Raw genomic sequence first — 12,335 nt, forward strand, 5'->3', positions numbered from 1 at the left:
TTACAAACAAATTTGCTTACAATTTTGCATTGAATCTTATACGCGTATATTCTGATTATTTAATTTTGACACTACACAAGTGTTGATGTCCATTTGTCCTGCCATTCCATTGCTTCGTTTTTACGGATGCTGTCATCTTTGTTTTTATACATCATATCCTCATTACAATAAAAATCATATATCATATAAATCATATATCAACATTTACTATACGAGTGTTAATGCTCCATTTTTATGAATATTAATATCCTTGGTTTATACATCATATTCGAAAACGTTTCAATTACAATAGAAGTCATATATAAGTCAAACTAAACTTGCAACATTTAACCACCAAGTCTAAACAACACATTTAGTATTAATCTATATTGCATCACCCATCATTGGATATAGATATACACAATAGACATCTCTTCCCTAATCCTATATATAATAGATCTATTGTCAAAACTTGCACAAAGTTTTATTTTCAACAAACATCCATAAATAATATATCCATTGTACACACATCAACAAGTTTTCTCTTCTCTCCATACAAATATTTCCAATAACATTCATTTCCTACTATACAAATATTTCCGATAATTCATTCATATATATATAATATGTCCATTATACATTTCAATTCTGCACACATATCATAATTAATCCACATATAATATGTCCATTGTACAATCCAATTCTACACACATATCTCTCTCTCACTCTCTCTCTCTCTCTCTCTCTCTCTCTCTCTCTCTCTATCTCACATCATAATCAAATACTGAATAACAATTTTTGCTTCATTAAAAATTTTTTGCTGAGTTATGCATTCCAATCTTAAATCGCCATTTAATTGTTTAAAATAAATCTAGTTAAATCCACAAAAAAACAAAAATTCCGCCCACCAATCAAATATCACATTCTACTGATCATGATGACAAGTATGTATCAATCCAAATCAACGTAAATTCAAAAACAAAACAAACAAAATTTCTGTTCTATCTATAATAGAAATTTCGTACTATGAATAATATATCACAGATCAAAGATCACATATCTATCTTCACGCAAGTACAATCGTTATTATTCATAGCACATTTTAACCATATTCAAAATATTTTGTTTCCATACATATAAACTTAAGAGTAGCTTTACTCTTATTTATACATAAACCGCAATATAATTGTTTTAAAATTAAATACTTAGAACCATAATAACTGACTCAACTTTTAAAACAATTTACAGCCTTTCATCAAAATTCTAATACCTTTTAAAGTATCTAATTTCAAATTTTTATCCAATTTTCATAAAATCACGATATTAACATTTAATAAAATCAATTTTCTTCCATTAACAATTTTACAAAATTGTATTCCTATTTTCGTTGAAATTAATCCATCTTCAATTTTTTTATTATTCTTATCTCTGTTAGACACCACAATAGTCTGAAACAAAAATAAATATATCCAAATATCCAATTCCAGTGTAACAAAACAAAAAAAAAATAAATGCATATATTTTGATTTTCATAATAACATAATCTCATAAACTCGTATTCAATAGTTAACAAAATGTTATATTTCCAGAATTCAAATAATTACCATAAATCAAATTATTTTCCATCACAAACTTTATAGAGTTGCTTCGTTTCTCTCCTTATTATTTAAACAATGTCAGCGCTTTCCAAATTATATGTTATAAATTCTAACCTTATGCATGGACACCACAATGGCAGATAAATTAACATTTATCCCACTAATTCGAATAATATCAGAGATCTACATTGATTAGCAATGGATACAACAATGGAAAATAAATTGACGTTCATTCCCAAAAAATCGAGTAAGATCAGTAATATACAGGGATATAACAATAGCAGATAAATTTTCGTTCATTCTAGAAAAAGTTGCTCCACAAATAATCTATATGATTTGTAACATAACATCTCCGAGTTAGATCAGTAATATACATGGATATAACAATAGCAGATAAATTTTCGTTCATTATAGAAAAAGTTGCTCCACAAATAATTGATATGATTTGTATGTCAACATAACATCTGCGAGTTTTATTTCCTAAATAAAAATACTTCCAGAAGCACAACTTCTATACATTTTTATAAGCCGTCAAATCTATCAGATACAAAACTTATTCAATTATAGATATCTTAATTGCAAAACTACAAAAATCGATCGCCGCCACACCGCCGTCAAATCGCCGTAGTACATGTATATCCTGCTGATACAATCCAAAACTGTAGAGAAAATCCTTCTTCCCTGCAAATTGTAGAAAGAAATAAACTGTAGAGAGAATACATTTTTAACAATTTTTAACAATACTCAACTGTCCTCGTCTCCCTGTAGAAACAAACTATAAAAGGATATATTTTTAACAACACATGTCTATACAATACATGTAATCCTTGCTTCCCTGCAAATTGTAGAAAGGAATAAACTGTAGAGAGAATACATTTTTAACAATTTTTAACAATACTCAACTGTCCTCGTCTCCCTGTAGAAACAAACTATAAAAGGATATATTTTTAACAACACATGTCTATCCTTCTCTCCCTGCTGATACATGTCCAGGGCGGCACCTTTTCCCCTTTCATGGTGTCCTCCACCAACATAGTACATGTCCAGGGCGGCACATATCTTTCCCTGGACATTATGTTGGTGTCCTCCACCCACATGTTGTCCTGCAATGTCCAGGGCGGCACCTTTTCCCCTTTCATGGTGTCCTCCACCAACATAGTACATGTCCAGGGCGGCACATATCTTTCCCTGGACATTATGTTGGTGTCCTCCACCCACATGTTGTCCTTCACTAGACAGGATGGTGTCGTGGTGTCCTTCAATGGACAGGATGATGACATGGTGTTCTTAACCATCACATATCTCTCCTTCACCAGGGGTTCTACCTGGTTCACCATATCTCCATTCTTCAAGCATAACTGGTCCAGGAATTCGACCTGGTCCAGCATCACATGTCTCTCCTCCTCCAGAGGTTCGACCTGGTTCACCATCTCCTTGACTGTTACCTGGTCCTCTCCACCTATACACTCTCCCCCCCCCTAACCTGTTTGGCAACACCACCAAACTTTCTTGTTCAAGGAAACACAATTTTTCATTAGCAATTGGAGCTTTGAAATTGTCCATAGAAAGTGTTGGCAACACCACCAAACTTTCTTGTTCAAGGAAACAAAATTTTTCATTAGCAGTTCGAGCTTCAAAATCGTCCATACTGTTAGCTAATCCTGTAACCGCAGCACTGTTGGTATCAACATTATCCGTCAACTCCTGAACCTTCGTCTCCAGCGGCGCCATTCGGTTAATCAGGTTATCCAGCTTATCCCCAATGGACTGAATATCACCCTGCATCGAGGCCAACAATTCAACCATACACTCAAGCTTCTCCGCCTGGGACAACTTCCTGAAATGAGCAATGTCCACCTTCATCGCGTCCAAAAATTTCCTGAACAAAAATAAAACAAAGAAATAATACAATTAAAAGAAAATCTGAGCTATAGGTTCGTACTACACTACTGCGCCAAAATGACGTGTAGTAATAGCAAGAATAAACAGCTAAATATTCTAATAAAGTGTATTAATTCAAGACAAGTTAAACATACAATAATAATATTAAATATAATAGCAAGTTGGCGCAGTCGGAATACCTTGGGCTAAAACAGGCGCAATTCAATACCATGCACAGTTAAAATTTCTCGAAAAAGGTTGTGCATCTCAGAGTGTCTCAACCATGACACTTTGGTTGAGCTTGACTTCCGAATTAGCGGGAAGTTCACGAGATCAGTTGGCGAACATACAAACCCCCAATACCAGGAACCATCAAGTTTCAACAGCAGGTTTGAATATAGATTTATTGATGAAATTATTTCAAAGACCTGAAATTACAAAATCAATTAATTCATAATTCCAGTTATTTATAACCACGTAATCTTATTTGCTTTTTAAAATCATTTTTCTCTACGGTAAAAAATCTTTGGAAACTTTGGCTTTAAAGGAAAATTATTTGGTTTAATAAATCATTGTTAAATGCAACAATAAGGCACATAAAAATTACTAAAACATATATTAAACATAATTAAGTTTCATGCTTAGCTGGCTAAAGCCTTTTTAAAACTACATATAATCGTCCTATACACCATTCTTCTTAATCAAATTAACAAATTCTACCTGAAGCTCTTATGGTTTCAAATCCCTGATATACTAGGGTCGTTCACACACAATGAGACCAATGATAGGCCCAATTTTGTTCTCCGAAATCTTCACACTCTCATATCTCATTCAAAAGTGAAAAACGTGGGCGCATATAAACAATCCATGCTGCGTCACTTTATGAAGGGAAAGTCAAAAAAGACGACATTGCGCTTAATTCTAGGATTAATGATAAGGAATTAATTTCGTACTTGATAAACACAAAGCTTCCTCGAAAAGAGGTTAAGACACACCCCCCGTTTGAAAGTCAAATTAACTTCCTTAACGAGATTCAAGGTTTTTTTTGCGCTGAGCACTAGCAACATTTCTCACTAAACTCAACTCACCATAATCACATGAGAATGACCACATCCCGAAAACGTGACAATTTTGCTCCTAACTAAATGAAACCCCGTGAAATGCATACACAATATTATACTCCTCACTAGGACTCATAATACCTCACATTTTAGGATAGAAGGATAGGGATTGGTTTGTACCATACAACATTCCATGCACATGACAATCACAAGATCACATACACAAATCCTAAAATAGATAATCCTATTAATCATGATGTTGTAATATAACAACTATACTAAATAATAATCATTTCATAATCAATAGGTAATAAATCATTATTAATAAATCAATAAGTACCTACGAAATCAGGTTGAAATGCAAATGTAAACAATAATGGTAAAAATAAACGAAATAAATCTTAGACAAGAAAATTAAGATTTATAGGTACTTAAAACTAAATTTGTTAAGCATCAAAAAGAGTAGTAAGAAAAAATTTTTCAAAATCCTTGGGCAGAAAGTTTTTCAAACCTAATGAATAAGAACTGTAATATCTTAATCAACAATAAAACTTTTTAATACTTAAAGAATAGCAAAATAATATCTTCGTTAGAATTTTCATCGGAATTATGAAAAAAAATACCAATTTTTCTTTGTAAAAAATATGAGACTTTAAATATGAATTTTCAATCATTCCTTGATCTGAATAAAAATGTTTTACTTGATTGAAATTCATATATAATTTTAAAAAAATCTGCTAAAAATACTTGATTTTTTTTCTTAGAATAAATATCGAATCACGCAACCTCGACACATTTATTCCTTTTTGTTAAACTTTTCAGGTAAGTTTTAAAATGAATTGTACTTTTGAAAAGAAATTAAACTCAATAAAATTAAATTTGAGCATATGAAATAGAAGAATATGTAATCGCATTTTATTTGATTCTTATTTTATGCATAAAAATAGGCATATGAAAAATGTGGCTTTTTACTAAAAAAAATCTCAATTTCCATAAATAAGAATCAATTATTAATAATATCATACATCGTGTTCATTATTATAAATGCTTATCTCATAGAAAATAGAGTTTACATTTTTAAACATGAACGAAAATATATGTACCTAGGAAAATAATTGCTATAAATACTTCTCAAGGTTTAAAATTGTCCGAAGTCGCTAGGTACATATCTACTACGAATCTCTGCTCTCGGAATGAAGAAAAAATCTTTACGCGTGGATTATTAGGAATCCTTGCCTCCGGAGTGAAAGAAAAAAACTTTATTTGCTTACAAATTAAAACAAATATCTTGATTTTTTGCGATAATCTTTTTAAAAATAATAATAAGAAATTAATTTAAACATTATCATAATAATTTTACATGTTGTGTTCTTTACTTTAATGTATTATCTCATATGAGAATCTGAGAAATAACATTTTTTAAGCAACCGTGAACCATGAAAAAAATACCTCGAAAAATAATTTAAAAAATCTATTTTTCTTAATCTAAAAAAAAACTGCAAAAATCATTTGGTAGTTAATACACACAAACTTTTGCTTTTCAAAATCATACTTAAAGAAACAAAATCTTTTAAAATCTGCTTTAAAAGTCTAATCAATTTTGTAGAATTTTTGTGCTTAAATATGAACAATAAAATTAGTTGAATAATGAATACTTATTCTTTGCAGAACCTTTCTAGGTTCCCTTCACAGCTTAATATATAACTTGTAATATTTTTTCTTTAAAGATCATTTTCACATAAATAGTTTATGTTGTAGATTAGATATGTGTGGTTTGAAATTTTTCAATGACTTTCTGGCGGCAACACCCGCCATATTTCCATCCGCCATTTGCAGGCCTCTTACCCTGTGTCGGGCGGCAAGGTTGGCAGCAGCCAAGTCGATTCTTGATTCATGACAGCACCAGGGCAAGTAATAAAAGTGTGACTGTCATAAAACTTAGAATCATCTACCGGCTTTTGTCCGGCCGGAACCGAAACTCCCGTCGGCTCTTGTCCGGCCAGAACCGAATTTCTTATTGGCTCTTGCCCAGCTGGAACCGAAACTCCCGTCGGCTCTTGTCCAGCTGGAACCAAAACTCTGATCGGCTCTTGTCCAGCCGGAACCGAAACTCCCGTCGGCTCTTGTCCGGCTGGAACCGAATCCTTCAGCGGCTCAATACCCGCCGTAACAATATTCTCAACGGCTACAGTATCGTTACCAATATCATCAGGAATAACTGCAGCACAACTAACATCATTATCAATATTAGCCACGGCAACACCTACCGTAGCCATGTTGTCAACGGCTACGGCACTAGCAGAACCAAAAGGTTCATCAGCAGCGTTACAAGCAGAACCAACAGGTTCAATAATAGCAGCTACGGCAGACCCAACCGGCTCATTATCAACAGCTACGGCAGTACCAACCGGTTCATTATCAACAGCTACGGCAGCTTTATATGCAGATTTCTGCTGACCAGCTCCATAGTCAGCACTTGTACAGATAAAACCACTACCAAAAATGGTTCGCCACAACATAGACTGGCCCACTTTCTGGTAGGTTGATGGAAACACGTCAGGATGTGTATTTCCAATGATGATATCTAAGCCTCCACTAATATATGTAAATCTTTCTGGCGGCATCTTAAATATTTTGGCGGCGGTTTCCGGATGGACCGAGCGCATCTCGTTGCCACCTCCGAGGTTAGGCATAACAGCTGCCTCAAATTCTCTCAAGTTACCATCCCTGTCCTTCAGATAGAACACCACATTGCGGCAGGATGATTCACTACCGTCAGCAACAGAAATGTTTGTATATCTGCCGGTAGATTTCAGCTTCAACTTGTGGGACATCTTCTCAGATATAAGTGGTAGACTCGCACCAGAATCAAACATGACGGCGGCATGGCAGGCGCCGCCGCCAGGTGCTACAACTGGAACTATTTGCAGCAGGAAGGTACAGGTGCTAGGCGCAGAACTTGATTTGTAGACTGTATTCACACTAGCACTAGCCTCATGCAACATACGACTATGATAACCGTCGCAATTATTGGTGCCACAGACACCAAGCTTATCCGATTTATTACAATTGTCAGCAGCATGACCCTCACACAGACAGAGTTCACACAATTTATTCTGCTGGACAACTTTTTTTCGGTCAACAACATCCATCTTCTTAAATGTGGGACAACGGAAAATAGGATGTTTATCCTCGCAATTTTCAACAGGACATGCACTGTTCCACTTGGAAGCCTTGTCCTTTCCAGCCTTTCCATTCTCATTGTCACTGCGGCCAGACACTTGCGCGGCGGCAGCTCTATCACGATTTCTCTTGCCGGCGCCATTGTCATAGGACATATCACCAGCCAACATGGCTCCCCTGGTCCTCTCCAGCAGTTCTACAATCTTCTGGATGTTTGGTTGGTTCATGCTACCTAGCTCCATCATAATTTTGTCTCTCAAATTTTCAGGGCACTTGTCTTTAAAAATATGAATAAGAGTTAGGTGATTGTAATCCTTAGCTGCAGAACCAACGATGGCTTCTACCTCCTGCATCATGCTCTTGAAGGTAGCAATTGCGCTAACCACGTCCACAGGTTTATCCACAGGTTTCATCTTGTTCAACTTAGTTAAAATCCTCATGAACCGGCGAGTGTTTGATAAAAACATCTGATCAAGAAACGCCCATTGTTCATTATGATCTCTAATCGCTGACACTTGCTTGCGTAGTTCCGGGTTGGTTATCACCTTCTCCATACACAACATCAGACTTAACCTCTGGTCAGCAAATCCATAACCAGAGCATAGATCCTTAAAGACCTGTTTAAAGTTTGGGTAATCCGTGTCAGTACCGTCGAACGACGGCAACAAACTGTTGTCCCAGCGCCCATACTGCGGGTTGGAACTCCGAATGTCCACGGCAGACATACTTCTGGAGAGAATGGCAGGTGTCCCACTCTCATCCAAGTTAGATGAACGACGTTCCATCTCTCTAAGCCTTCGGTACATATCACGTACTTCTTGGCGCAACTCCATGGAAATTTTAAGCACTCCCATGTCCATCTTCACCTTCTCAATGACGTCGAGGTTCCTGGCGACAGTGCTTGACCTCGCGTCGTCTGAATCATTGTCAAGCCAGTACAGAATTTTTGTACACTGCTCCAACGACGCATAAACTTTATCTGCAACAGTTTTCTGCTCACTAGCTTCATCCAAATCACGCTTGAACTCGCGCAGCTCACTAGTATCCACGGCAGGTTTTAGACTTTTTATTAGGTCAGATTGGTCCTTGACCTCACTAAAAATGTCACGAATTGATTTTAAATTCACATTTTCACATGAACTAAAACTTTGGCAGGCTTTTAGATTTTCATAAAACACTTTTATCTGTTCGTCAAACACCTCTAGCCTTTCATTGCCAATAGCGATAGCTCGCTCAATTTTCTGCTTTTTAGTGAGCACCATATTGATTCACTAGGTAATTATTTCACAGAAAAATTGTCAATGTTTTTTTTTTCATCAATACACTATATGCTATTGATTTATTGAAGAATGCTAACGCCTATTCTTCAGATTCTTTGAAGAATGCTAATGCCTATTCTTCAGAACCATTTGAAATTGCTTGTGCAGCGCCTTCAACCATCAGGTTATTTGAAATTCGCTTGTGCAGCTCCTTCAAACTCCATTCATTTGAAATTTGCTAACGCCTAAACTTCAAGTCCTTTGAAATTGTCTCAACCATGACACTTTGGTTGAGCTTGACTTCCGAATTAGCGGGAAGTTCACGAGATCAGTTGGCGAACATACAAACCCCCAATACCAGGAACCATCAAGTTTCAACAGCAGGTTTGAATATAGATTTATTGATGAAATTATTTCAAAGACCTGAAATTACAAAATCAATTAATTCATAATTCCAGTTATTTATAACCACGTAATCTTATTTGCTTTTTAAAATCATTTTTCTCTACGGTAAAAAATCTTTGGAAACTTTGGCTTTAAAGGAAAATTATTTGGTTTAATAAATCATTGTTAAATGCAACAATAAGGCACATAAAAATTACTAAAACATATATTAAACATAATTAAGTTTCATGCTTAGCTGGCTAAAGCCTTTTTAAAACTACATATAATCGTCCTATACACCATTCTTCTTAATCAAATTAACAAATTCTACCTGAAGCTCTTATGGTTTCAAATCCCTGATATACTAGGGTCGTTCACACACAATGAGACCAATGATAGGCCCAATTTTGTTCTCCGAAATCTTCACACTCTCATATCTCATTCAAAAGTGAAAAACGTGGGCGCATATAAACAATCCATGCTGCGTCACTTTATGAAGGGAAAGTCAAAAAAGACGACATTGCGCTTAATTCTAGGATTAATGATAAGGAATTAATTTCGTACTTGATAAACACAAAGCTTCCTCGAAAAGAGGTTAAGACACAGAGTGTTGGTTGTCTGAAGGGTGATTGGATGCTTGACATTGTAATCATAAGTATTGTACTTTGTTGTCCCAGGAATCAATATACATCAAAACAATCGGATAATTAGATCATATAGAAATTTGTGGTCAAATCAACATGTTTACAAATGGAAGTATGGACGTCATAGAAATGATTATAGAGTTGCTACGTTTTCTAAATTGTACCTACCTGCTGCAGAAATCATCATGTAAAGTTCGAAATACAAAAAGTAGATAGATGTAAAGTTTGGAAGCGATAGGACAATGCTGACATGTATTAATTAACGAAAAAAGCTAAAAGGATTGACGTACAGAGTGACGGAAGGACGAACGGTCGTATGGATGGGCGGACCGAATCTAATTATAGAAAAAACAAATATATCAATAACACAGGGTGGTCAATCAAATTGCACTCAAACTTGAAATTGGAACATTATGTGTTGCTAAATTTTGGATGAATCAAAATAAGTTTTTTTTTAAGTTTTTGTTTAACTTAAATTTTTTGTTAAGGACACTCGATATAGAATAGTATATATTGCGATTTAGTGATGTTGATTCAGCAAAATTATTTATGAAGCTTAGAATTTCATGAAGCAAAATTGTTATAATGCATTAGATGTTTGTGTGGAGCTGTCTCTCTTCATGGAGAAGGGGGGTGGGCAAAAATTTGGCAAGGAAAGTTTGCACTGTCTCTCGGAGTTGGTATGCGCAAGATGGGGTGGTGCAGAGAGGTAGCTGCAATGATGAGCAGGAGTTGGGCGTTGTATGCGCAAAAGTTGAGCTGCGCAAGAAAGTGCTCTCAGGTATAGAGAAAAATAGTTAGTTGTGCTTCAACTTTCAAGATTCTAATACATAAAAATAGTTGTGGATGATATAAGTTATTATTCAGATATTTCATAGAATAATTAGGTAAATTTTTTACTGTATTAGACTAATATATTGTATTAAGAATTATTTTTATGTTGCTCGATTATTGACAAACATTTGATTAATATTATATTTCTTAATACATTTTTAAGAAGACATGTTGAAATTTTATTTGTTAAGTGATAACATTTAAGTATGGCATCTAAAATAATTGTATTATGTTTTAGATTGGTCGAAAAGAGGAGTAGTTGTGGTGGTTGAGATACAGTATTACCTGTTGGTGAGTTTTAGTTTGTTAAGATTTTATTTTTAATGATGTTCAATATTGATATACATTTGATTAATGTTATATATACTAATACATGTTAAAGAAATTATTTTATTTTGTTGAGTGAAAATAAAATATGTATTAAATAAGTTTTGGCATCTAAAATGATTGTATTTTGTTTTAGATCGGCCGCAAGAGAAGTAGTTGGTGGTGACTGAAATCTAGTTTTGAATTTGGCCATTGTTTTGTGTTGACATTGGTATTATTTGTAGGTGAGTGATTTGTTTTGTTTTATGATATAGTTAAAAGGTGTGAGAGAGAGTGGAGGCTGGTATATGATACACTTTGCTCTGACCGATTATATGTTGAATTGTTGGTGGAGAGAGAGTGGAGGCTGGTACAGGATACACTATGGTACATGACCGATTATATGTTGAATTTTATCGATATTAAAGGAGCATTATTTATGATTGTTTAGTAATTGGGTCAGTAATATTGTGAAACATGCTATTGCTGCTGTAGAATCTGTTTATAGATTAGATGTGAAGTCTGTTGAAGTTCAGAATGCTAAACAGGAAGCTAAACAGGAAGCTAAACAGGATGCTAAAACAGCTCTCAATAATGCGGTCAAGAAGCTTGGAGTATCACCAGGAAGGTAGATATCAAGTTCAAGGTTCCTGTATTCTCTGGCAACTATAAGGAGATTTAGTGATCATGAAAAGTACCTGAAGCTAACAACTGAGTGCTTGCACAAAACTCCAAAGGAAGCCTGTGCTGATTTGACAACATATTTGGAATGTAAGGAGCTGCTGGAGTTTATGGATGTTTATGGATTTACTGATATTCTGTCTATTGTGCAACAGAATATGTTTCCTCATGATGTACTAGAGCTGAAGAAGAGAGTTGAAAGTAAAAGGAAAGCTGATGATGTTACAGATTAAATACTTGCAAACAATGATTGATGAAGCTATCTTTGAGCTTGAATATGATATCTCTATATATGGGAAGACTATTACTGATCTTGGCAAGAAGAGTCTTAAATCAACCAGTAGTGGCAAATCATATGCAGCTAATGATAGTACTGGTGATAGTGATGATCATAATCCTACTGAAGCAAGTCAATCTGTTGGTACTGTTGTTGCAACCCTTTCTCAACCTGTTACAAGTACTCCAATCAACAGTCCAACTGCTGCCAAGGAAAAGAAAAGTAATTTAGATTTATAGATTGCTAGA

At 34.8% G+C, this 12,335-nt stretch overlaps 1 protein-coding gene and 1 long non-coding RNA gene across 4 annotated transcripts in view; one reads left to right on the top strand and one right to left on the bottom strand.

Moving 5' to 3' along the window:
* Positions 1–3,440, bottom strand: part of LOC145323064 (uncharacterized) — a 29,914-nt gene extending 26,474 nt beyond the window's left edge. The window contains exon 1 of the mRNA XM_080165446.1: positions 2,903–3,440. Coding sequence (XP_080021572.1) covers positions 2,903–3,440 — 538 coding nt within the window. The remainder of the gene's footprint in view (positions 1–2,902) is intronic.
* Positions 3,441–9,954: 6,514 nt separating this feature from the next.
* LOC145322384 (uncharacterized) lies at positions 9,955–11,467 on the top strand. 3 transcript variants are annotated; one of them, XR_013880648.1, is made up of 3 exons: positions 9,955–10,876; positions 11,062–11,114; positions 11,287–11,467. It is a non-coding gene; the product is annotated as an uncharacterized LOC145322384 (long non-coding RNA). The 3 variants fall into 3 exon arrangements; XR_013880646.1 differs by having other exon boundaries at positions 9,955–10,770; XR_013880647.1 differs by having other exon boundaries at positions 11,062–11,467.
* The last annotated feature ends 868 nt before the right edge of the window (positions 11,468–12,335 follow it).

Source organism: Acartia tonsa, chromosome 6 (genome assembly GCF_053477335.1).
Source record: "Acartia tonsa isolate MP-2025a chromosome 6, ASM5347733v1, whole genome shotgun sequence".
Lineage (NCBI taxonomy): Eukaryota > Metazoa > Arthropoda > Copepoda > Calanoida > Acartiidae > Acartia > Acartia tonsa.